The following is a 26,859-nucleotide window of genomic DNA, read 5'->3' on the forward strand; positions in this document are numbered from 1 at the left end:
CTCGCTGTATGTCATCACATAGGGCGCTGGAGGTTGCGGAGGTGGAGTGGGCTGCACCGTGCGGCGTATCTCGTCACGGACAGCCTCCGAGATGGCGGTGACACTAGGAGGCTGCTCCACAGAGCGAAGCTTCTGCAGCACTTCGCGAACGATGCTCCTGATGAGCTCTCGGAGGCAGGTGTTCTCATCCCCGGACCTCGGCATGTGGCACTCCACAGCAGTGATGTTTGACGGACGGCCGTAGTGCGCAAACCGCTGCTGCAGGGCGCGCTCCATGCCTGCCGCTTCCTTTGCAAAATCGGCGACTGTGGCCGGAGGATCGCGCACGAGCCCAGCGAACAATTGCTCCTTCACTCCCCGCATCAAATGGCGCACCTTCTTGGCTTCCGACATCGAAGGATCAGCGCGGTTAAAAAGCCGGGTCATATCCTCCACGAACATCGCCACGCTCTCGTTTGGCTGCTGCGCTCTCGATTGCAGGGCCAATTCAGCACGCTCCCTCCGTTCGTTGCTGCTGAAGGTATCCAGCAACTGCCGCCGGAAGTCTTGCCAGGTGTGGATGGCGGACTCGTGGTTTTCGAACCACGTCTTGGCGGCGTCCTGGAGGGCAAAGTAGACGTTCCGAAGCTTGCGGTCCTCGTCCCACAGATTAAATTCAGCGACCCTGTCATACCCGTCCAACCTGTCCTCCACATCCTCGAACTTGTCACCATGAAACGACGCGGGCGTACGAGGCGAATGAAGAAGCAGCGGTGGCGAACTCACAGATTGCTGCAAGGTCTGGCTGGCCACCGTAGAGGTCATCTTGCGGGATGGCGCGGTGAGGGTATTGTACTCGGAGGCTAAGCCTTTCAAGCGGCGGCTTGACCTGTGGACAGGTTTCGTGTCCAGGGGGTGTGGCTGAGCGCTGGAGGTTCCTGGGACCTCTTCGTACATAGATCGTACCCAACAGCTGCACCAAAAATGTCACGGACGCCGGTAGGACGTTCTATCCCTGGCAGAACAGTACCTGGCGAGCACACTGGGCAGAGCGCAGCCGGCAGGCCCTAGCACCGAGCAGAAGAGGACGAAGTCCGGCGCGCGACAAAGGTCGAAGACAGACCGCACGGGGGCGCCGGTAGAGTGATGTCTAAACTAAGTGCGGCAATATAAACCCAACTCTCGGTATACCTACTGCTTTCATCATTTATCATATGCATTTTAATATTGTTTTTGCTGAAATTTTACGGTGAGAAGTATAAACTGGCTGTAAGCAAGAAATCTGCATTCGGTAACGAAATAAACTAGGGTGAACAAGCCACCCTGCCGAATTTTCTAGTCCTGTGTGCCCTCTATTCTCATTAACGAATTTCTTGAAAATTTGAGAGAAAGGTGCTTTGACTGATTGATTCAAAGCGTGATAATGTCTAATAAACGCGCAGCAGGTGGAAACCACGGAAGCAACTCCAAAATTCTCTCCTCCTTTCTGCAACACAATTTACAGACGGATCTGACCCGTATCCCGTGGGAGCGCTAACTTCAATGCATATATACAGATCAAGCAGTCTCGGCATCGTCCGTCACACATTTCGTGCAGTGGAGGCAGCACCATAGTGCTGCCAATGCTTTGATGCATTTCGTAATCTTTCTTTGCTGGAATTATTGAACAAATAATTGCTGTACATTTTTCACAGCTTTCGGAATACGCAGGATTGAAACAAAACCTTAATTTCAGACACACGTAGAGACATCGCTATTATATCATGTAAAAGCAGGTAGGTCTTCGGCGTTATCCGAATAGAGGGCCAAACTTTACAGAGCGTTGCTTCGCGCGTCAACATGGTTTTCAGGCAGAGATCCACAGTACCCTCGAGGTATGCTCACTGCACACTCACTGAAGGCTTGTCCAATGAGCTTCTAAGATGCAACTTTGGACGAGGAAACAAGCTTGGCAAAGTTAAACGTCCTTTTCTGCATAGATGTGACGTAAACACCCGATAAACATCCGCGTGCGTAGTCGTTGCGGCATCCGAGCGATAAGCCCGTCATCCTCCGAGCCTCTCAAGAAGTTGAGGAGGGCTGGGGGGAGCAAGATTTGCTATCTGCCCCTCACCTTGCTCTCAGAGTGATATCAGAGTCTGGGTCGAGGCTCTCTGCCAGTTCTTCGCATCTCACCTGCAGACGCTATGGGGGTCACTGTCTCGTTGACGCTTCTCTTCGCTGTGGCTGGTGAGTATCCTTTTCAGAATATCTTCATAATGATTCTGAGTGTGGAATAAAAGTTAATAGGTTTGAAGTACACACAACACTGATGTATGGTGCACGGCACATTACTAGAAGATAGAGAACGCGTGTCTTTTAGGATTTGCCAAAAGTATATTTGCGGATATTTTTATTACCTTATGCACAGGCAGAGAACTAGTATTTTTGCGCAACTTAACCGACGCACAAAAGCTTGCTCACTACATGGACCTTTTTAAATGTAACACCCTCAATTCAGACTCCAAGTTCCATCTCGAGTGTAGTACTCGTTGAATGAAAAACAACGCTCCTTGCAAATTGTAAAAGTGAATGTGACAGTGTTCTCTGAAGTATCAGCGTAGGCTACTTTACAACAGTAGCAAAGTATTCAGACAGAGGGAATCTGCGCTTGGTTGCTAACCTGTAGAACCGATGACTTCAACTGTGATAGTTTAGCCACATTTTAAATATTGTGGCTGCTTGGCCCGATAGCTTTTCAGAAGAACCTGCTCGAGGAAGAATTCCGCGGAATAGTGCGGAAGATGCCCATTCAAGAGAAATCCGAGTAGTCATGTCGTTCTTAGGGTAGGCTGTCATTCACTAACAATTCGAAGGCAGAGCAGCTGGCAGCTGATGAGAATTCTTCGAGATACTTGAACCCGGCAATCAGAAATAGCTGGTTGGCCATAAACGAGCGGAAGAAGGCCACTGTGTCGGCGCGGTCGTGGGAGAGTGTAATCGCGGAAACGTGAGAGCAAGCACGTGCGTGTGTCGGTAATGGAGCAACCGTAACAGAGCAGTGCCTATACTTTCTATCGCGTTACCTCTGCAGTTGTCATGGCAGTGCATCCGCCCTGAAATCATACACGCACCCGCTAGGAATACTTGTTGTGAAGGGTTTTCTCCGCTTTTATGGTGCAGTGAACTGGTAAAAATATATCGCCCTTTCATCGTCACTAAGGGCAACGCTATGCACAGAAGCAAACAGTATTTGGTTGGATCCACACTACAGCAACTGTAAAAACAAAATGACTGAACGCAACACCCGCGACCAATCACGTTTACCACTGTTACAGATCCTGTTTGTCATTATGTGTGCCAGGACACCCTTAACGGCAGGAAGTCGGGCCTGAGTGTAATCTGATAATCTTAAAATTCAAACACTCTCGCCTAAATACCCTTGCCTGTTTATCAGGTTGGCGCAGTGACGATGCGGGAGGAGGAATAATTTCGGAGCATATCATTTAAAAACACATAGCTGTAGCTGCATCCACCTTCAGACAATGAGGGTAATATTTAGGTGGATAATAACGTAATTTCGTAGTTGGCCTGGTAGCGTACGTTTTTTCGTTTGTTTAGTTCTCAGTAGGGAACAGCCGCGGGGGCTCAGGGGTTATGGTGCTCGGCTGCTGAGCGGAATGGCGCAAGTTCGTTCCTGACCGTGGTGAGAGCATATCGATGGAGGCGAATTGCCAGAGAACCATGTTGTGTGCAATGTCAGTACACCTTAAACAACCCCAGGTGGCAAATATTATCCCAGTTCTATGCTACAGCACCCCTCCCAGCCTGCGGTGATATGTGACGTTAGCCACTATAAACATAAGCTAACACAGGTCTCATTACACATGGCATTACAATTGAGTGGTTCAGAGCAGGCGTCATTTAGCGTCCCATTTTTTTCTTCCATAGTAACAGAAATTAATTCATTACGAGAGGCTGAAACACAGAAAAAACTCCCTATATTGATGATTACGCTCCCTCAAAACTACCTTTCCCTGCGTTTTACGAAATGAGCTGAAGGTTGGCGATCATGGCGATCATGGTTGGCATAACATGGCGATCTGTGGTCGTAATTAATACAAGGCGAAGACTAAGCCAGTGACTAAGTAAAGAACTGACCCTTTCCCATAGGGAACCCCAAACGTCATTTTCGTTTGTTTTTGACTTGGTCAGTGACTTGATCGTTATTTTGTTATAATGCTTCATCCTGACCAGACGGTATTCCGTCAGACGTTAGACCACGTGATCTGTGGTCATACTTGTCCGCGCTTTGTTAGGCAGAGGCCTGCTGAGCAGGCCTGCTTCTTGCAGGAAAAGGGTGTTTTCTTAGGTCAGAAAGAGCGCGACAAAGAATGTAAATGAAATTCATATTGTTTACACTTTGCAGCAAGCGCAAGAAATAATTATTTCGAGGCCATCGGGAGTGGCGTTTGTCCTGCGGTATGCCTAGCTATGCAGATTATAAGTACAATACTCTACAACTTCATTCTTTGAGAGGTGCAAGTATTATCAGAGGTCGCGGACACGAGGAGCGCTTGTTGTCAGGGCATATAGATATTCCTTGCAAGTGTTTTGCAGCGTGGGCCGAGGTGAAGAACTGTGACTTACAGATACACGTACTCCATAAGCGCAGAGGTGGTGGCGATGACAATGAAATGCAAAAGCTTTCAACACTGAAGTATTATGCTCATGCAGGACGGATTCATGACTGCGATGAAGCTGAGAGTGTTCTGATGGAGAAAGTTAGGTTTTGTTGCAGGATGAGGCGTCCCCCTCCCTCGATCACTTTGCTTTCTATTATCATGTTATGATAATGCTAGAGAAAACATGTACATCAGCTGTAGGCACAACTATCCGAGACTAAAACAAAAAACATTGGGATGTACAGACTTGGGCGGTGAGTAAACAAATCAGAGCCACACTTAATTGCCCTCATCATCCCCCCTATCCAGAGCAGATATGAATTAGGTTCATTCATCACCATCATCAGCCTGACTACGGCCACTGCAGGGCAAGGATCTCTCCCATGAATATTCAATTAACCCTGTTTTTTATCAACTGCTGCCATCGTATTCCAGCAAATTTCTTAATCTCATCCGTCCACTAACTTTCTGCCGCCCCCTGCTGCACTTGCCTTCTCTTGGAACCCAATCCGTTACTTGGAATCCGCTCGTTACCTTTAAGGACCAGTGTTTATCCTGCCTTCACATTAAATGGCCTGCCCAAGCCCATTTTTTTCTGTTGATTTCGACTAGGATGTCATTAACCCACGTTCGTTTCCTCACCCACTCCGCCCGCTTCCGGTCTCTTAACGTTACACCCATCGTTCTTATTTCCATAGCTCGCGGCGTTGCTCTTAAGCAGCACCCTTTTCGTTAGCCGCCACGTTTCTGCCCCATAGGTGACTACCGGTAAGATGCAGCTGTTTTATACTTTTCCCTTGAGGGACATCAGTAAACTGTTATTCATGATCCGAGAGAACCTGCCATATGTGCTCCACCCCATCCTTATTCTTCTAGTTATTGCCCTCTCATGATGCGGATCAGCGGCTACTACCAGCCCTAAGTAGGTGTACTCCCTTACCACTTGCAACTGCTTGTTGGAAGCATTACTTCACGATCAAGCTCTCAAAATTCTCGCATAGAATAATCGGCACTTTTATATATCGCCTCTATATCACTGGCTTAGGAAACTCCATGTTAGTAACGTGATTACATTTAGTGTTAGCTTATTTGGTTATTGGGCAGGTGACGATCACATAGTTTATTGTTTAGAGGGTTTAACGTCCAAAACCGACTCATGTTTATGAGCGATGTCACAGTGAAGAGCTCCAGAAATTTTTATCACCTGTGGTTCGTCAACGTACACTTACAACGCACAGTATACGGACTTCTAGAATTCAGCCTTTATCGATGGTCTACCCCTGCGACCGGGATCAAACCCGCGTTTTTCTGTTCAGCAGCCCAGTGCCATAACCACAGAGCCACTGCGGCGGCTAGGTGGTGATCATAATCTTTAGCACTTCATACTCTGAAATAGATTAGTAACCCAAATGTTGCGTGATTTTAACGCCATAATATTTTTTTTTGCTGTTAAAAGTTCGCACCAGCATTTCAATGTAAACAGTTCAATTTTCGTTCATCAGTGTTCGGAATTCACCCTATTATATTATGTTAGAATATGTACTTTTACCATTTATGTCATGATATTTTCCTCATGTACCTAAACTCATTATTTTCGCGGTTGCTATTGCTAACCACCGTCGTTAGATAATTATTTTATTTGGAAGGTCCCAATGCAGCATATTGCTCTGGTATCTCTTTCTGTAGGAATGATCAGTGTATCGATGCGTTTAAAACAAATAAAGAAACTCGAAATAAAAATGAAGCGCTGTCCGCTTCATGAGTGCCGCTAGCTTCGCCTTGCACTTGTAGTTTTTTGCGCAAGGATACAAGCCAAGTTTACCTTCTAATGGCGCGGGCTCGTTTTGTGAATCTTGCTTCTTATCCACTGGGATTCCCAGTGCTCGCAGACTACGACAGCAAATGCGCTCCAGCAGCTGATCGAGGACCATGCCGCGCACGCATCCCCATGTGGGCCTACAACGCAACAAAGGGGCGCTGCCAGCGGTTCACCTACGGTGGCTGCGACGGGAACGAGAACAAATACCACACTAAGACAGACTGCGAACTGATCTGTCTTCGCCCAAAAGGTATAGTGTTGTTGCCTTGATTCATTTCTTCCATCCTAGGGCTTTGTTAAGGCTGGAGTGTTAAAAACAGACACCTACCTACAATGGTGCGTAAGGGTTTGTCCAGAAGAACAATAAACTTTCAGATGCATCCAGCAGAAATCTGGGCGCAATTCCTGCAGAAATAGATTCCCACTAACTACGCTTGTCATTAGTGACGGATGACGGTGCTTTGCGCCTTTTTGCGGGAGAACCGAAGGCAACACAAGTTTTATATCAAGGTTTTCTAGTTCTTCGTATCCATCCCAACCCTTCCCCATCGCTTTTTTTTTCAAGCTCACCTCGACAATGCGGCTATCTCCTTGCGGTTCATTCCTGACTATGTGTGCAGTGTACACTAAGCGTAACTGTGTATCAGTGTAGGCTTATAAAGACTTTGGTGCTGAATATTCCTATCTAGAGAACACATGGACTGCTGATAAAAAATTAGGTGTGCGAACATTTTTCGTCTAAGACCTAGAACATCTTTCCGATTTAGTTGCTAAAACAACCTTACGATATATGTGGTGTGCCGCTTACTGCAGGAGTACACAAGAAAAGGTGTTCATGAACACAGTGAACACGTGGCCACACGACGACGGAAGAAGTGCTGCAAGCGCTATATTTTTTTATTAATATTGTCACGTAGCAGTTGGTACAGGTAGCGCCGCGTCCAGACGGCAGAGGAACGCCAACACCGAGATGATGCCAGCGCACACCGAGACGGCCAGGATGGAACGTCGAGCTTCGTCTTCTTCAGCAGCGAACCGCGTGGCGCACGAGCTGCGTGCCGAACAGCCGCCGAGCGGCTATTGTTGTAGACGCGGCATTACCCTCCCTCTCGGAAAGAGCATCGGCCCGATGCTTTAACAAGAAAATAGGGAGAAAGAAACAAAAAAACAACAGAGTAACGCACAGCACTTAGTCACTGAATGTCTCGCGAAAAATAGGGCTTCATCCGCACTACATGAACAATCTCTGGTCTCTGCTGACGGCGAGTAGTCCGGGAAGCCCCATCAGGGAGGACTTCATAGGTTACGTCGCTTAGCTGACGGAGAACTCGGTAGGGGCCGAAATACTGCTTGAGCAGTTTTTCGGAAAGGCCACGGCGTCGAATGGGGGTCCATACCCACACTTTGTCGTCCGGGGCGAACGTCATCAGTCTGTGGCGGCGGTTGTAACGTCGGGCGTCACGGTCTTGTTGGTTCAGGATGCGCACTCTTGCAAGTTGTCGAGCTTCTTCTGCGCGAAGCGTGAACTCCTCGGCGCCAACGTCGGGGTCGCGGCCATCATGGGGCAGCATTGCTTCCAACATTGTCGACACTTCGCGGCCGTACAACAGACAGAAGGGCGTCCTCCGCGTGGTTTCCTGTTGAGCCGTGTTATACGCGAAAGTAATATATGGCAGGATATTGTCCCAGGATCGATGCTCAACGTCAACATACATGGACAGCATGTCGACGAGAGTTTTGTTGAGGCGCTCGGTCAGGCCATTCGTCTGGGGATGGTAGGCGGTTGTTTTCCTGTGAGTAGTGCCACTCAGCCGCATGAGGGATTCCAAGAGTTTGGCAGTGAAAGCGGTGCCTCTATCCGTGATAATTAGTGCTGGAGCGCCATGCCGGAGGACGATGCGTTCCACGAAAAATTTCGCAGCCTCGGCTGCTGTGCCGCGCTGGAGGGCCTTGGTTTCAGCGTAGCGCGTAAGGTAATCAGTAGCGACGATAATCCACCGGTTTCCCGAAGATGAAGTTGGAAAAGGGCCGAGAAGGTCCATGCCAACTTGCTCAAACGGGAGTCTGGGCACTTGAACGGGATGTAAAAGTCCAGCTGGCTTGACAGGGGGTATTTTTCGTCGTTGACAATTACGGCACGTGCGTACATAGTGTCGTACAGTCGCCGCAAGCTTAGGCCAGTAATAGCTCTTTTTGATCCGAGCCAGAGTGCGGGCGTAGCCGAGGTGACCTGCGGTGGGCTCGTCGTGACACGCCTGCAAGATTTCTTCACGGAGATTCGCTGGAACGACGAGGAGGTAGTCGCTTCCGGTTGGAGAAAAGTTGGCTTTGTACAGCACGTTGTTGCGCAGACAAAAGGAGGACTGGGTTCTTGCGAAGGGCTGGGGAACCTCCTCGGTAGGGGCTTCCAGGAAGTCGATGAGAGGTTTCAGCGCCGGGTCCTCACGTTGCTGACTGGAAATAGTCGCTGCGTCTACGGCTGCGATGAGAGGAAAGTCCGGTTCGTCGTCGTCGCGCGCAGCCTCGACTGGATATCTGGACAAGCAGTCGGCATCGTTGTGCTGGCGCCCTGATTTATAGACGATGGACATGTCAAACTCCTGAAGGCGTAAGCTCCAACGCGCGAGGCGGCCAGAGGGATCCCGTAAGTTCGTCAACCAGCAGAGAGAGTGGTGGTCGGTTACAACTTGAAAATGTCGGCCGTACAGGTAAGGTCGAAATTTTGTCACAGCCCATACCACGGCAAGGCATTCTTTTTCGGTCGTGGAATAATTAGATTCGGCACGAGACAGAGTGCGGCTGGCGTATGCTATTACGCGCTCAGCGCCGTCCTGCCACTGGACGAGTACAGCACCGAGACCCACGTTGCTGGCATCTGTGTGGACGAGAGTCTCCGCACGAGAATCGAAATGACCAAGGACAGGCGTGGTTTGCAAGCGTCGCCGTAATTCATCAAATGCCTGCTGCTGCTGTTCTGTCCACGTGAATGGGACGTCCTCTCTTGTAAGATGCGTCAACGGTGCAGCAAGTCGGGAAAAGTTGGCAATGAACCGCCGGTAATACGCGCAAAGGCCCAAAAAACGCCGGACCGTTTTCTTGTCCGAAGGAGTGGGAAAGTTGGCGACGGCAGCTGTTTTAGCAGGATCCGGCCGGACTCCACGATGGCTGACGACATGGCCCAGGAAAAGGAGCTCCTCATAACCAAAGTGGCATTTCTCGGGCTTCAACGTCCGGCCGGCAGATCGTATAGCCTGTAGCACGGTCAAGAGGCGCTGGAGGTGTTCTTCGAACGTTGGCGAAAATACAACAACGTCGTCCAGGTATACCAAGCACGTCTGCCATTTCAGGCCCGACAAAACAGCGTCCATCATTCTCTGAAATATTGCTGGAGCTGAACACAAACCGAAAGGAAGGACCTTGAACTCATAAAGGCCATCCGGCGTCACGAACGCTGTCTTCTCGCGATCCCGCTCGTCAACTTCGATCTGCCAGTAACCGCTTTTTAAGTCCAGCGAAGAAAAGTAGCGCGCGTGCCGCAACCGGTCAAGAGAGTCGTCAATGCGTGGTAACGGGTAGACGTCTTTCTTGGTAACCTGGTTAAGCTTCCGGTAGTCAACGCAAAATCGCAGACTACCATCCTTCTTCTTAACCAAAACCACAGGCGAAGCCCACGGGCTCCTCGACGGCTGAATAACACCATCCTGCAGCATCTCTTTGACTTGTTCAGCTATGGCTTCACGCTCCCGCAGTGAGACACGGTATGGGTTTTGCCGAATTGGTCGGGTACTGGAGTCCGTAATGATGCGGTGCTTAGCGAGAGGAGTCTGTTTGACTGCCGACGTAGACGAGAAACAGTCTTGGAACTGATGCAGTAGGCCGACTAGGCTCTCCCTATCGGCTGGGGGTAAGCCTGGGTTCACGTCGAGGATCAGCTGAGGTGTGCAAGAATTGGACGTTTCGCTCTGGAGGGCAAGGCAGTCGTTAATTTCGGCGATGCCCTCGAAGTATGCGACCGCAGTGCCCTTGGCGATGTGTTGCCGTTCGGTCCCGAAATTCGTTAGAAGGACATCTGCTAGGCCGTTCCGTAGCGTGACGATACCTCTGGCGATGCAGACCCCATGGGAGAGCACAAGCGCAGTGTTCTGTTCTGCTACGCCGTCAGCACTGCACAGGTCGTCACAAATGACGGTAACGAGGACACAGGATCGCGGAGGGACGGTCACACCGGCGTCGATTATGCGCAGGGCCACTCTGCGTGGTTCGGTGTCGGCTGGAATCGTTCCAGGGGTCGAAAATGTTACCAGACGATCAGGAAGGTTTATGATAGTACCATGCTCACGCAAGAAGTCCATTCCGAGGATCAGGTCTTTGCAGCAGTGCGGCAGAACAACAAAAATGCCAACAAAAGCAGAATTGGCAATGGTGACTCGAGCAGTGCATCTTCCGACAGGCGTCATGAGGTGACCGCCAGCAGTACGAATTTGGGGTCCATCCCAGGCTGTCTTTACCTTGCTGAGGCGATCCGCGAGGTGTTTGCTTATGATCGAAAAGTCCGCGCCTGTATCGACTAAAGCAGTCACTGGGTGCCCAGACTCCCGTTTGAGCAAGTTGGCCGTGGCCTCAGCCGTGGCCTCGTGGCAGAGCGCCCGCCTCGGCTTCGGGAGGTGGTGGGTTCGACTCCCGCCACCGGCCGGGTACCCACCGGTTTTCTCAAAATGGGTACAAGCTATGGCCCGGCCTGGTGCTCGGCTTACTAGGGCTACATTGCTTGGGAAAGGAGCCTGCGCCTTCAAATCCCGTCACTGTGGGCAGAGAGTCGTGTAGACGCGGCAATATGTAGATGAGGATCAGCGCTTTAGGAGACGATTGTTGTCACTATCAGGAACTTCCAGAGAGAAACTAAACAGCTATGATAGAGTCACTGGACTATCATTCGGGAACGTGACCAGTGCTTTTATTTCTAGCGAAGTGGTAACTCCATTTTTGGGTGAAGAACTGGAGATCAATGCCCCGAGTTCTTCCCAATTTACATTATTTTATTTTGCAGCAGAATACGTACAGCAGGAAACAAGAATTGCCGGACATGGTTGGACGTCCCATAGGTGTATCGCGACGTATCCCATTGAACTGGTAGCCTAGAGCGAAGTTCGCACTTGAAGGAGCGAAGACAGTAGGCGAGCAGGTGAATTTTATTACATTTTAAAGCTGATCAACTTCCCAAAGCGATTTTAAATCCGTCAGTCGGAAAGATACTGAAAACTGCGCAAAAAACGAAGACACAGAACGAGAAGGCACGACACGGGCGCAGATAGTTGATAGTCTGCGCCCGTGTCGTGCCTTCTCGTTCTGTGTCTTCGTTTTTTGCGCAGTTTTCAGTATGAATTCCTACCAACTAGCCCAGTTTACCGTTCTTATCAGTCGGAAAGAACTGCAGATCTATTGCTATGTCTAGGTTAACGTTTCATATCTCCCCATATGGTAAGATCGTATCCAATATCACCGTTTCTATTTTCTGAGATGTGTGAGCTAAGGCCATCGGGTATGTTAACATGGTATGCCTCAACATTCGCTTCATGCAAGCATGGCATTATTCTCCTTTCATCCAAAAAATCAGTCCTATAACAATTTAGCGATGTCGTAGTGGAAATCGAGAGAACATATGCACATAGGTGGGGCGTACAACACCGAATAAAGATAACTGGACGTTTTGGGGGAAACAGTGGATGACGGAACAAGGTAAAAGGGTGTAGGGGTCGAGATTAAGGGGAAAGAAATGAGGCAAGGAAATCTGTTAGAATTGGGTAGCTGCAGCTGGCTAACGACTGGTAGATGGAATAGGCCTTTGTCTACAGATGGGTGCAACCATACTGCCGATGGCTGCAAGGATAATGAGGCGTGCCGGCCGTACTGATGAAGGCGGAGGTAATTTATCACTGACGTCGTGATACGCCGAATATGGCATAAAAGCTACTTTAAAGTAAATGCTCGTAAACAAACAAACAAACAAAAGCAACCCAGTAATTTTTCGCTGCGCTATGGTAAGATGCACTGAAAATTCTGTACATTACTTTCCTTCCTCACCCTATTTATGCACACGCTCTCACTCTTAGCGTGGCGAAATATTGAAAAGCACATTCTACTCCATCGTCTTTCAGTGTTTGCCGATCAGTCTAGAGCGATTTTAAAATCAGAGTGGACGAGAACGATTGATTGTTGCATATAAGCCAAGACGTTATAGGTAGTAGAAAATAATGGCAGTAAGGAAAAATGATTAATAAAAACAAGAATTGTGAAGAAATTCTGCTTGTGCAAAATACATTGAAAAGTTGTGCACTAAAACAAACGGCCGGAAAGAAAGGCAGTTTTATAATTTTACGCGAAGGAAACTATTTTGCGCGGAAAACTACGCTGGAAAAACGTGTCAGGTGCACCCTGCTAGCGAATAGGATTTCAACTGAAGAACGATTCAAGGTGACATCAAGACGTTAGGAAAAGTTTTTGATGAGCGGACAAGAAATCGATGGATACCTCGTTGTGGCGACTACCAGAAAACCTAACTAAACATATCACTATGCCGGAATATGCAACTCCTTCAAAATTTTGAAGCTTCGATAGACTCAAAAGCACATACAGCAATAATGGGAGCGCTTCTGGCGACGTTAATGAAATAGAATTCCCAATATGGCAGCGCCGCGACCTAGTGCTTGCTAGGCCCCATGAGTCGTTCCTGGCTGCATTTATATGCCGCTGTTTGCCAAGTCGTACCGCGTGAGTTGTCTGGGTGATGCCATATAGAGAGGGAGAGTTCGGGAAATTAAGTTTCCTGGGACCCTCGCAGAATTTTCACCGGCAGATTTCTTTGCCAGAAAGGAAATTATCTCCTAACAATTAGCTTCATTAACAGTTCCACCCTGAACTGTGTCTTCGCTTTTCCAACGCCATCTCAGCTGACAGGCAATTTTCGACCAGTTCTGACAGCAATAGCATACTGTACTGAGACCTAGAGGAACAATAAATATTGATAAAAAGAGAGCAGTAATTTGCATCCTGACCTTGCATCCTGACTTCTGCAGATCGGTGCGCTGCCGGTGGGCAAGTAATCCCAGCACCTTGTTCGTCTACATATGCTGGGTGCAGTCAAGCAGAGTTCCCGCGCCGTTGTCTTGCACTCAGGTGGCTCAGTATCTACGAGCCTTCTTATAGAGCACGAGGTAGCGGGTCAAACTTCAAGCGGAAAGGCTTCAGGAATCCGTATTTGAGACATACAAAACTATCGTGTACAGATAGTTCATTGCATAGATAAAGTCCTAGGGGCTTGAAATTTTCTCGACAGCCTCTCACTGCAGCGGCCTGAAAGCTTATGTTTACTGTGCCGAATAAAAATGATTCCCACATGTGAGCGATCACCAGAGCGCCGAATGGTAACGCACAGTCCTGATATTCAAGAAAACGCTGATAACCGTAGTGCCAGGGTATTTCCACTATCCAGTCTAAAGGAAGTTGAGTAGGCAGTCGATAGAAGTTTTTCTTGTTTTTTTACTTCATGAACACATTCCTTAAGAAGTAACAATAGTAAAACAGTGAAAAATGCAGGTATCACTGCTCACTATTTCTGCGCTAAAAACCTGTGCGCTACTTCTGTGCTGCGGGAGCCGCCAGTTCTGCGCATGTGCTAAAACCAAGTGACGTCATGAGAGACGCTCGTGCGCCGCCGCCTCGCCGGCTACACCGCCTGACGCACAGATGCGCCGCGCGCTACTGCACATGTGCGTCGCCTCCTCGCAACGGCCGCCGCCGCCACCTGACCTTAGCCGGGCCGCGTGTTTACGACAGATGCGCCGCGCGCTACTGCGCATGGAGAACTGGCGGGTGCGTTCGACATGGAAGCAAAGGAGAGTGCGGCTGCTGCTAAACGACGGCAGAGGAGCGGAGAAATTGAGTTCTTCCGATGCAGAGGTAGTCGCCTGGGAGCTGGCCGCCGAACAACGGAGGAAAGACCGAGCCACGGCGAAACGTGCACCTGAAATGCCGGAACAACGCGAGGAACGCCTCGCGAAAAAACGTCGCCAAAAAGCCGAACGACGCGCTATGGCCACCGCTGTGGCCACTGGTAGTCAACAAAGTGAGGAAAACATGGGAGAAGATTCAAAGACTCACTGCTACACTGAACACGTGTTAAGACTGAGTGAAAGCGCGAGTGCGTCCAGAGTGTTTGCGTCGGACTTTGCGACCAACCCGTTTAGCCATGTTTGTGATATGTGTGACAGACTATGGCACTTTTCGCTACGTATATCCAGGCTTAACCTTAGCTAAGGAACAGCCAATCTTTCTGCTCCGCCTTATACCTTTGGAAAATGAAAGCAAATTTTGTGCTGGCCAGCACCACGACAGCGCTGTTCTTCAGAGCCAGCACACCTGTCTTCAATATGGCGATTCGTCTGGGCTAGAGGGGCAATGCAAATAGGAGGTGCTGCTTCCTAACACCGCCATGTACAGACAGCTAACTGGCTTAAATTGAAGGGAAAATAGTTTTTCAAGATGATCTCACTAGTCACGGCCCTTATTATGCGTACATGTTGTAAAGCGGTTCATTGCCATCCATATATAGGGGGGGGGGGGAGCGTATAGAGGATGATATAACGGTTTATTTCGCGTTCCATTGAATCCTAATTACTATCCATCCTCATACTGCATTCTCCCATGCCTTCGGTATCATATGGATCAGTTAACGACATAAATGGATCGTATGAATCGAATAGACCCGGAAGGAAATACATTTCGTAAAACTGCTGATTGTTACTTCAGAAAAAAAGAAAACTCTCAAATAAAACGTGATGAGAGACGTTAAAGCCAACAAGCGGTCTATTTGAATCCATGCTTTTATTTTTACTTGCTCCAGAGCATGTATATACAAGTTTGGTTTCTGGGAGCAGCAGGCCAGGGCCATGTTACCACCGGCCGACCTTTCCTCCTTTCATCTCATTAAATTTCTTTTCTGTCTCTCCCTGAGAAAAACTAAGAAGAGAAAGAAAACCTTCCAAGACACACGGATGACACTACTTGCTGGATGACGATACTGCACTTGTTGTGCAAGAGCACGCAACGTAAAGGCACCAAGAAATGGGTTCGAAGATTGCTTCCTAAATGCGTTCAATATGTACAAAGAATGCTTTTGAGCATCTGCACTAAGTATGAGTCATTGGAATGGAGCCGGCTATTTTTTAATAATTAAGAAAACGTGTTGTTTTCACTTGCACTGGGTAATGATCACTGCGTAGTAAGGTTTTATGAACTCTTTTTCTGACTATATACGAGGCGACTATGTTGCCGACATTGTTAGCTACAGGCCACCAGACGCTGCCATACGCTACAGCCCCGAAGGGACTTCCAAACTTCCGGTAGCCGCGAAATAGGCCGTGTTTGCTACGCGAACTCCGCAGGCGTGCACCGGCTAGGCCCATGAGCGTTTGCTAGGTACATGGCGGCGATTTGCCGCTGCCGCTGTTTTTCGGGGTTTATTGTTGTTTGTAACGTCCATGGAGGAACCGGAGAAAGGAAATGACCAAAGTAAACGCGGGAAGGCGAACACCCATGCGCGAGAAAGCAGCTGAGGCTACCGGATGTCGGAAAACCAAGAATCAGTTGATTACGTATTTATGGGCGGGCACACTCTCCAAGCAGTTTTCTTCGTGTTCATCTGCTGTCTCAGCTCGTCTTAGTTTAATGGGGAGGTGTCTTCTCTGCAAATGATGCTGGTTCAGAAATTCTTTCGGTAGGGTAACGAGTCACGGAATATTTATCGCACGCTTGCTTCGCTTAACCTCTGGAAATGGCGTCTCCTAGTCCCTTTAAGCGTGATGATGCCTGACTTTATGCCACCAAATAGACAAAATATCTTTCAGGCCAGAGCACGAAGCAGGCGAGAAAAACGGACATTCAGCTTACTGGTGTATCAATTATATACCATATACTGCCATCTATCATTGTAGTGTCCGTTCGTTCGCGCTCAAGGCAGCAGTAAAGGGGTTTATCATTTTTGTTCGGGACGCAAGAAGCTACTGGACTAATCTCGATTGATCACAGCCATGAAGAGCTGCATCTACGTTCTTCAAGATTACTGTAGATGATCTTGACCAGTTATCTCGAAGTTTCCTTGCCGTCTTTAAATTGAGCGATGCAGCGAACGGCGGGCATTCTGTTCGACGACCGCCGAGCACGCTTGTTGCTAGGCCGCCGCCGAGTGATTCAGTTCTTTGTGGGCACAAGTCAGCTCGAATAATGCGTATCGCTTAGAAGCCAGTCTCGTTGTTTTACTCTTCGCCGGACTGCAGTAACCACTATGTGACAATATATACAAAGAAACTGCTCTCAGAATCAAGATTCGTCATCTGCATTCACGTACCTAAACATTCTCTGCAGATCCACATGACCCAGGGAGGCCCCAGGAGCTGCGAGAGAGTCCCATGGAAGTTCTGTCCCGGCCGCAGGTTCCTTCCCTGATGTGGTCTGGTACGCAGTTTCCTTCCTCTACTCGGACGTGCGTCATAGCTGTGGAATTTGCGCTGGTGCGGCACTTCCTACTTGAATAAGGGAAGAATTTAAAAAAGCAGGGACGTATCTTAAACTCACACTGCATTAACGTACGCGTGCTGCGCATACGCAAATGCACGGCGCGGAGCAAGATGGGGCTCGCATCTTCCAGATTGGAAGCACAACAGTCATAGATAGGATAACTTTATTTGGCTCTAGCACAAGTGCTTTTTTTTTATGTGGTCAGATGAGTCCATCCGCAACGGTCGGTTGCCCCTATTCCAGGGCTCCGCTGGATGCTGCCGTCAGCTGAGCTCGCCGTATCAAACCGATCTGGTCATCGCGGCAGTCGCTGGAGAGCAGACCCTCCCATTGCTCCACACTGGGGTTTTGTATAACTGGGACGATGTCGACTTTCTGACATGCCCATGTGATGTGATACAGTGTAGGTTTTTCATGGCACCACGGACAATTGTGTGCGTAAAGTGTGGGGTGAATTTTACTTAGTGTGTTTAGATTTGGATATGACCCCGTTTGCAGTTGTCTCCATGTGACAGCCTCTTCTTTGTTTAAAGATTTGTGCGGTGGTGGGTATCGCATCCTGCTGCCTTTGTAGTTGTTGAGTATGGCCGAGTATTCCTGAGGTACTGGCAGGGATTCCTCAAGGTCGTTGACGTTGGATGCTCGGTAGTTAGTATATCCTCGAGCTATCCTGTCTGCCTCTTGGTTTCCTGCCACCCCCGTGTGCCCCGGTACCCAGATGATCTTATGTTTGATCGGCTTGTGTGGTTTTGCATGTGTTTGTTGCGTCTTGCAGTCTACAGAGCGGAGTATGCGGAGCGCTCTGTGACCTACTCTGCCGCAAAGATAGTTGCGGCAGGCTGCTTGTGAATCAGTAAGAATTGTCAGTGACCGCCCAGTCCGATAGCCCTCCGCTGCCGCTCGGTGTACACCCTCCCACTTTTTTAACCTGAACGCGCGAGCGTCGACTGCCCGGCGCTGCGGCGCCGGAAGAAGAAGGAGAGGAGAACGCCTGCGAGGGCAATGGCACGCCTACAATTCATGCTGCTGGAGTAAGGTTCGTCTGCTAGGCTGTTCTGATTAGTGCGAAGCAACCCCTGCCCATCATCGGCTGTTATGCATCGGAGCCCCAAGAAGCTGCGAGCGATTGATTTATGCGCTGCATGTAGCGTGGGTGATTCTGAAAAGAGCATATATTTGGGAACAGCCTAGGATGCCCAAGAAACAAGTTGCAATCGCTGCTTAAAAAAAACTAACTGAAGAGGACCCTCGCTATTGACGCTTTAATTTCGCTATTTTAAGCAAATGCTGTCGAGACGCTACCCGCAAATGCAACAGGGGTCTAGAGTCGTGCCTGGAACGCTACGTATTTGCACCATCCCAGAGACATATGTACACATCAGACAGAACACGAAACAAACGCCCTCAGAACTCGGCCTCAAAAGTTGCTTCGCAGGGGTTGCTTCGCACGAAACAGAACAGCCAAGCAGGCGACGCTAGCTGCAGCGACATGATCAGCGCGCATGCTCGTCCCCTCTCCCGATTTCCGCTCTGCTTCGCCTCGGCACCGCTGCACTGGACAGTCGACGCTCGTGCGTTCAGGTTAAAAAAGTGGGAGGGTGTACGTCTGTGCGAATACGTTTCCGCTATTTTATTATTATCCAACCTGAAAGCACCACTTGCACAAAGAACCGCCTCCACAAGCTCAGGAAGCATCCCAGTTTGGTGAGTGAACAGAAAAGGACACAAATGCGCTTACTATATATAAAAAATGCTTTCGACGTGATTCGTATCATCTGAGCAGTGCGTCGCTTTGTCCTACAGTATTCCTATTCCACGTATTTCACTTATACGTTGGTAGTTTGAGAATCCCATGAAGGCTTCAATGGTGATATGTGCTTCTTGCCCTTAGGTGCTTTGCTTTTCAAGATGTTTTGAGTCTGCATATAGTTTCATTCATCTCTTTCTTCAGGCCCTTGATGAAGTGCTGTGTACAAATCAGGTAATGAGCTCGTGTGCTGGAACACAAAGACTGCTCGCAACTTACAGCTCTCGTGCCGCTACTCTGGACCTTAAATTTTATTAAACAAACCGACGTTCGTTTGAATAGTTTCTGTTCATGAGAGCTCTGAAAAGTATCGGTAAGGCCTAATAAGAGCAAGTTTTTTTGTTATGTTCAGTTTTAAAAGCTGTTACAGGGTTCCTATATTTACACATACTTTCAGACAGCCTTTTTTATGCCAGTAGAATCGGCGCATTATCACGAAGTTTGATTTGCTTACCCACACTTGGGTATAATAAGAGCGTCAGCGCCACGACACTTTACCTAACCTAGGGGACGTAATATAGATGGCACAATTTCCAGAACAAGGCTTTCATCACGAATTTATCTGTCGTTCTTTATCAGAGAACGCCGGCTCATCCCAATTCTTATAGCATTGGCCGCGGAAGAGCCATTTACTTCTATCGCTTCACTTAATTCGTCGGATTGGCGTTCGTTTTTCAAAGGTCGGCTGAAATCACCTGCTTGCACACGCCAGGCTGCAACAAACCTCTCAAGGTGAATGTCACTGTCAGCAAATCAAACTACTTTTGCATGACATTATCCTTCATTTATTACTCTGTTGTGTATCATTTCAGTTGTATTGTGGGAAAAAGACATAAATATGAGATCTGTGAGCTTTCCGCCATTTGAGCGGATTGCACTAGTCTTTGTGCGAATGTGACCTATATTGTTCTAAATGTTAGGTAGGCGCTCCAAATGCAGGAACAGTATCTACTGGCGCCAGACACATAACGATCTCTGCGCAAAATTTTTTTTCTGGCCACTCAACCATGAAGCTTGGTAAGGATACCCACAGGTGCTTACAAATGTTTCGCTAACATTGGTTTGCGGAATTCGAGTCGCGAAAAAAGGCCTTTGTTTAAGTTAGTGTTTGAGCAGTAGTCTCTGAGCTAGCGTTTTAGCCGACATATCGCATTTATGTAGATATATGCAGGCCTGCAATGTGTTTGACAGCATAAAAGCGCATGGTCTCCTATACTAATCGGTTTCGTCCTAATACTTTGAAAAAGGTGGGTTAAATGGGGAAGAACTTGGTGAGGCACTCGGTTGGAGGAAAAAATCTTCATTTGTGTGCCCAACTTGAAATTTCTCTGTCTATCTAGTGGAGAATTGGCCATTCGGAGGGCTGCGCATATTACAATCTGCCATTAAGAAGGCAACTCGAGCACATCTCCATATAGAGGTGTGTTTTTGTGCGCTGTGCTTTTTATTCCAGCCTGTTCTGCCCACACTATCTTGACTCCGTAGATTCACAGCTAATGTCCTTTTTTTAACCTGATCTTGGTCGCTTATATAGTTTCAGTGCTGCGTTCTGTAAATTCTCTCTTCTCATCTATGTCGCACTTCTCTATTTAGTGCGCCAGCACCTATAGTGGCCATTACCCGAATTTAGCCGTTGTGTGTTTGTCTGAAGTGAAGCGCCTGCCATATGAGGGCAGTGGCGCATCATTTGACCACCGTATCACTGTACCAGGAGTGGTAGGAAGACACCCAGGAACCTATGATTGTAGAAAATGACCAACTCCGCATATACGGACAGTAACTCATTATTGCTGTCCGAACAACTGGCATCAGTGAATACTGGATCCCAACAACGCGACCGAAGTGAGAACCGAACTGCTAGCACACCTAGTTCGCAGTTTACCTACCTGCTCAAATCGACCATAATTTTTTCTTCTTTTTCAGCGGCACCTATAACGGTAAAGAAACTTCTTCGTTCTGATGCATGCTTGAAGGAGGGGGGAGTGAACTATCTGAAAGGGGAAAAGAGAGACGCTTTGACTGCTGAGTGGGCCAGCGCTTCGACGACGAGGCGGTGTGAGGCTGAGGTAATTGCCCCGACTATCGTGTACTGAGGCATAACCCAGCCTTAGTTGCTGTTTCTGTGAAAACGACGCTTGTAGTAACGAATCGCTGGGCCTTTTTGTGACGTGCATATAACGCTTGAAATTGGCTGACGGGTGTTTTAGCGCATACCACATACAAATTCTGAAAAAGGAAGCACATATGCGGCGGTGGCAAGGTAGCATGTACAATATATAGAACAAATGATTTTTATTACCAAACCTGATAGCAATAAAACAAAAACCTGCTTGAGGAACTTTGGGTCTGAAGGTTAATTGAGAAGGAGAGTAAAAAAGTTGCAGTGGTTCAGCTGCGGTTAAACTTGGCTGATTGCGAAAGCAACGAGGAGAGAAAGAGAGAGGCGATGGAGAGCACGCTGCAGCGGCGGCGGCGGCCCTGGCATGCTAGCTATGCGCCGCTACTGCGCATGCGCAACTGGCGAGCGCGGCGGCGGCACCTCTGAGTCACCCGCGCAGCGACGGCGGCGGCGCGCCAGTTGTGCGAAGTGGGACGTCACTGCTCCTCGCGCATGCGCAGTGTGGCCTCTCGTCAGCTCCGCGAAATGGCTCGGCGACTCGCGTAGTGCTGCTTTCGCAACAAAATGCAAGTTAAACACCTTTTTCTGGTAACTCACAGTCCAAAATGACGACGATACAAGTCTAATGAGAGGCTAAGTTTTCATCTCCTTTCACAGAGAGACACTGTGAAAGAAGGGAAATATTCTGCAATAATGCGATATTGCTAATACTGACAAGAAGGCGTTCACGCCAACGAAAAGTGTCAACTTTTCGAACACAAGGAAATAAGGGCAACTGTAAAGAATTGAACGCTTTAGAAAATAATTCCAAGTCAAATTCTAGAAATTTTAGCGTAATGACAATCAATTATAGGACGAAAAATTTAGTAGAACCGTTTTTTCTGTACATGTGACTGCATGGTTATTCGGTACAGGATAATTGCTCCTGATGTTGTTATAACGGATAAGCACGACTGCTGGAACAGTCTCCGCACCCACGCAGCCAGGAAAATTATCTGACCTTTCTTTAAGGCATTCTAACCAAACGGCGTGCATCACTTGAAGGCCGCTTCTCTCTATGGGCTGTTTTTGCCTATGGTTCGGGCAGGGCACTTTATTTTTATTTATTTTTTTCTGCCCAAACAATTCTCTTTCTATGGCTGCAGTGGTGGGCAGTGTTTCACGCATGCACACACTGATCATTATAAGCAGTCATAAAAAGAAGTTGAAGCAATTAAAAAACAGTTCATAAAGATATTCCGGAACGGATGATTTGAACGGCAGTAGAGGATTGGAGCCCCGGTCATGTAAAAAAATTTTTTGATAAATGTTTTGGTGGGTCATCTGCCATTTCACCTGAAGTGTTTTGAGGGCTCCTTCCTGAAGACGGTGAAGACTTTTTCTCCAGCTTATGCTTGAAGTACATACGCCGCTGCCACTTTAGTTTCCTCAGCTAAAAACTAGCAATTTGCAAAGCATTCGCATAGGCTTAATGAACGTCATTGAATTCATTTCATTTCATTTCATTTATTGGTTTCGTTTGGCCAGTACAAAGACTGCAAACAAGGGAGAGCAAGCTAAAGGGGCCTAGTAGCGCCTGATAGAGGCCTGCCCCCCCCCCCCCAAAAAAAAAAAAAAGAAAAAGTGGCACTTGGCAATGGTACAAAATATCCATAAGTAACAGAAACTAGAAAAGCAGCGGATATATTGACAACGGCACAAAGATCACTCATGCATAGTGCTAAGCACAACAAAACTAAGAGCAAAACATAACAAAGACAAAACTGATTAGGTAAAAACACACCACAACTAGCTGTAACAAAAATATTCATGAACAGTTTTCCTAAATCTGAGCTCGGGCATTTTTTGTAGTGACAATTCTGTTAAGTATGGATAGGTGTTTAATGTATAAGGAATTATGTGAGTTAGTTTGTGGAACCCATAGTTTGTACGGGATTTGGATGCATGGTATTGAGGGTGCCTAAGACTGTATGCTGTTTGGGCAATTAAATATGTGCTCTCAAAAGTCTGCCAGTTTCCTTTCATAAGGTTTCTGACATGAACAGTAAGCTTCTTGTAGTAAGCAGCCGTGATGGTAAGCAGTCTATGGTTGAGAAAGAAAGGACCCGTGTTCTCACTGTAATGTAAATTATCAATCGCTCGTACAGCTCTTTTCTGTAAAGTCAGTACTTTCACAAGATTGGTTGAGGTAGTCGTTCCCCAGATCAACAAACAATATTGTACATGCGAAAACACTAGAGAGAAATAAATATGTACTTTGAATTTTCGAAGCAGTATTGGGCGGAATTTATTTAAGATACCAACAGAGCGAGTCATTTTAGTGCAGACGTAGTTTACATGTTCTGTCCAGAGTAAATGTTCTTCAAAAATGACTCCAAGGAACATTGTAGAGCTGACACGAGTTATCGGAGCTAGTTTGAAGTGAATTTGGAAGTTGTTCGGAACTTCCTTATTTTTGGCTCCGAACAGTATGTACTTTGTTTTCCTGACATTGAGTTCTAACCTATTTGATTTTAACCAAACAGACAATTGGGATAACCAACTATTGGAGGCTGCTTGCAAAATATTACTATCTTGCCCTGAAAAAAAATAGGTTAGTATCGTCTGCATAGATTATGATGTTGTCTGCTGGACGAAGGTTGACGATATCATTAATATATAATAAGAACAACGTTGGTCCTAGAACGGAGCCCTGTGGCACACCAGACACAATCTGACCGATCCCAGATGAAATACCGTTAATGATAGTTGTTTGAGATCGTTTGCCAAGGTAGCTAGCAAATAAGGTTAAAGGAACGCCGCATATTCCATAACACTGCATCTTTTCAAGCAATATCTTATGGTTGACCGAGTCAAACGCTTTCCTCATATCAAGGAATATGCCAACTGTTGACAGTTTATTTTCTTTGTTTTCTATTAGCTTTTCTTTGATTTCCGGTAAGGCTGCCTCAGTTGTTTTGTTTTTTTGAAATCCGTACTGTTGCTTGGAGATGACATGGTTTTTGTCGAGATATTGAGAAAGACGTGTGTTGATTGCAAGTTGGAATGGAGAATGGAGATCGGCCGATAATTATTTAAATCATTAATGCAGTCCCTTTATGAATGGCAGTGACACGAGCTATTTTCAACTCATGTGGAAATGTGCCTGTCGTGAACATTAGGTTGACTATATGTGCTAATGGTATCGCAATGACATCTGCTACTTTCTTGATCGGGACTGGAGCTATGCTATCGACACCTGGAGCACTACTACTGCGTAAGGAGTGAATAATGGTAGTTATTTCTGAGTCAGTGCATGGTAACAAAAACATGAAATTACTTTGTTTACTGGTTATATACACTGAGGCATCTTGATGTGGGCCATCAGTTGATTTTGGCGGAAAGACAGATCAGAAATGCCTATTAAATTCATTCGCTAGGTCAGCGCTATCATAGTTCGCACCATGAATGTGGAGTGAGACTGGTGTGTTGGTTCTGCTTTTATCTAGAAGATCGTTAAGTGTGTTCCATGTTCCCTTCGAGCCATAAGACGTGGAGAACTTTCTCACGTAATAATCACTTCTTGCTTTTTAATGTCAGCGCCTAACTTATTGCGAAACGTTTTGAATTGACGGAGAATGCCTGTGTCTTTTGTTCACACGAAACGAGAAAAAAGTCTGTTCTTTTCCTGTATGCGGTCATATAGTTGTTTTGAAATCCACGGCTTTCTTGATTTTCTATGAGTTCTGTACGTAGCTTGCGGAAATGCAGTATTATAGTGTTCTTGAATAGTAGACATAAAATTTGTGTACGATCGGCATACATCCTCCTGTCTTAAAATATTGCTTCAGTCTGTGCTAGCACAAAGCCGTCGAAACTCTGATATGCTGTTTTCATCATTTATTCTAAATGTAGAAGTTTCCAGTTTACTCCTGTGTTATTTTGGTTGACTCGGAACTATACAGAATATAGGCATATGGGCACTAATGCTTAATGTTAAAACGCCAGCCGGGACATCACTAGTGCAAATATTTGTAAAACACACATCAATAAGTGTTTCAGAGTTGTCAGTAACTCTTGTTGGTGAGGAAATTAAGTTCACAAATCCATAGCTGTTGTACAAATCTAGCAAATTTCTTGTAACGGAGGTTTGACCCAGAATATCAACATTTATATGACCAAGAAAAACCACTTCATAATTATTGAGAGAGACATATTCTAAAGTTTTTTCAACACAGTTACAAAACGCAGATACCGAACCTGAAGGCGGTCCGTGTATACCTACGACAACAATTTTTCCGCAGCACAAAGACAAAGCTTCTACATCTTCATTAATTTCACAGCATTCAGGTAAACAGTGATAGCCGATTTAATTTCTTAAATATATTGATAAGCCCCCTCCTCTTTTCTGTTGTCGCGCCAAAGATACGCATTTATCATTATCAATTTTAGGAGCATCATTATCATTGCTAAACCAGGTTTCAGAAAATACTAATACATCCAACTTTAACCTCAGAGTTGACAGCAACACAACCATTTCATCTATTTTGTTTTGCAGGATTCGTGCGTTTAAATGAAAGAAACTGAGAGAATTGTTGAGAGACTTTCCAGAATTCAGCATGTACTTATTGAGAGAATCAATATCAAAATAGGTCATGATAGGTTATTACTTTTTTCCCACAGAAGATCAGCGCGCATAAAAAATCTAACGCTACCGATTATTTACCAAGTCGTCTTCGCAAGCAATGCAAATGGCATTCTCTCCGGCTTCAGCTTTGATATGCAATCAGCGTTGATATGCGGTTAGAGCTGAAACCGGAGAGAATTGCATTCTCTCCGGTTTCAGCTGAATTGCATTTAGCTTTGATATGCGAACCCTGTCTGCATCCTCAAATAAAAATTGATATCACTGTGCAAAACTTGTCTGCCCATCTTCGTATCAAGTGGTGAAATTCTCGCTTCGAATAAACACCACACATAAAAACGCACGGCTTCTCGTGGTACTTGGCGAGAGTTTGACAGGATTAATACCAACTAAGACCGATGTGATGCCATCAATTGCGGCGGCATCTCATTGAATTTCAGCAAAACTGAGAAACCTCACTCGTGCGACACTTAGCTGTAGTTACCAGTGGTCAGCTTGTCTTCTCGGAAGAAAAAAAGCTGCTCTTTTCTGATAACTTCCTACTTTTTCTCTTTCATGACAGTGCTGACCAATCCGGCCTGCCTACTGCCCCCGGTCCGTGGGATGTGTTCTGGCCACATTCAGCGGTTTTATTACGACTTCGGCAGAAGAATGTGCCAAGGATTTGCCTACGGTGGCTGTGGCGGAAACGCCAACAACTTCGTCAGCCTCGGCGAGTGCTATCAAGCGTGCAGTCCGAGGCAGAACATCACGCCTCGCTCCTGATCCAAGTGGTCGCTTCTAGGGCGCATTCCACAAGCGCAATACTTTTTTTTGAACTAATCTACCAGCGAAAGTGTTGAACCTGTGTAGAGGCGCCCGCATATTTCGGCACTGCATATCAAGCAGTGTCGCATGCATTGGAGTGTCCCTTAGAAAAACATTCAGTGCTCCACAACGCGACCTCTCGGTAATCTTTTGCGGGCACCTTTCGCTGACGTCACTGAAGGTCTGTCGCTCTGTCATTTTGTTAACAATAATGCCACACTAAAAAGAAAGGGGTAGACAAACATAAAAACACGTGAGAATACAGAAGTTCTCTCAGAAGGTTATTTGTGGCTTGAGGAGACCTTCAGCCTGCAGTAGGAATGTATTTCGTAATGCGAACACCAGATTACCAGTATGCATACTTTGCCCGGCGATATTTAATATGTTGCAGCAATAAAGACAGCCCTTTCCAGTGCCGTTCGAGAGAACTAGCTATATTGAATAAACCGTTGAGGTCTTACACTAAAA

The 26,859-nt window shown here is 47.0% G+C and overlaps 1 protein-coding gene across 3 annotated transcripts; it reads left to right on the forward strand.

Annotated features, from left to right (window-relative positions):
* The first annotated feature begins 2,092 nt into the window (after positions 1-2,092).
* LOC149334028 (BPTI/Kunitz domain-containing protein-like) lies at positions 2,093-26,859 on the forward strand. 3 transcript variants are annotated; one of them, XM_089554997.1, is made up of 5 exons: positions 2,093-2,208; positions 6,524-6,712; positions 16,882-16,971; positions 19,522-19,573; positions 26,147-26,859. In XM_089554997.1, the coding sequence occupies exons 1-5, from the start codon at positions 2,166-2,168 to the stop codon at positions 26,424-26,426; spliced, it is 654 nt and encodes a 217-aa protein (XP_089411123.1). In that variant the 5' UTR covers positions 2,093-2,165; the 3' UTR covers positions 26,427-26,859. The 3 variants fall into 3 exon arrangements, with proteins under 3 accessions (XP_089411123.1, XP_089411124.1, XP_089411125.1); XM_089554998.1 differs by lacking the exon at positions 19,522-19,573; XM_089554999.1 differs by lacking the exons at positions 16,882-16,971; positions 19,522-19,573.

This window comes from Amblyomma mixtum, chromosome 8 (genome assembly GCF_055824585.1).
Source record: "Amblyomma mixtum isolate Tamu chromosome 8, ASM5582458v1, whole genome shotgun sequence".
Lineage (NCBI taxonomy): Eukaryota > Metazoa > Arthropoda > Arachnida > Ixodida > Ixodidae > Amblyomma > Amblyomma mixtum.

Bases quoted from the DNA above. Each gene is read 5' to 3' on its own strand.
- LOC149334028 (XM_089554997.1), top strand. From the start codon at position 2,166: ATGGGGGTCACTGTCTCGTTGACGCTTCTCTTCGCTGTGGCTG. The intron at 2,209-6,523 runs GTGAGTATCCTT...TGGGATTCCCAG, and splicing joins GCTTCTCTTCGCTGTGGCTG to TGCTCGCAGACTACGACAGC. The intron at 16,972-19,521 runs GTACGCAGTTTC...CGTTTTTCAAAG, and splicing joins TCCTTCCCTGATGTGGTCTG to GTCGGCTGAAATCACCTGCT.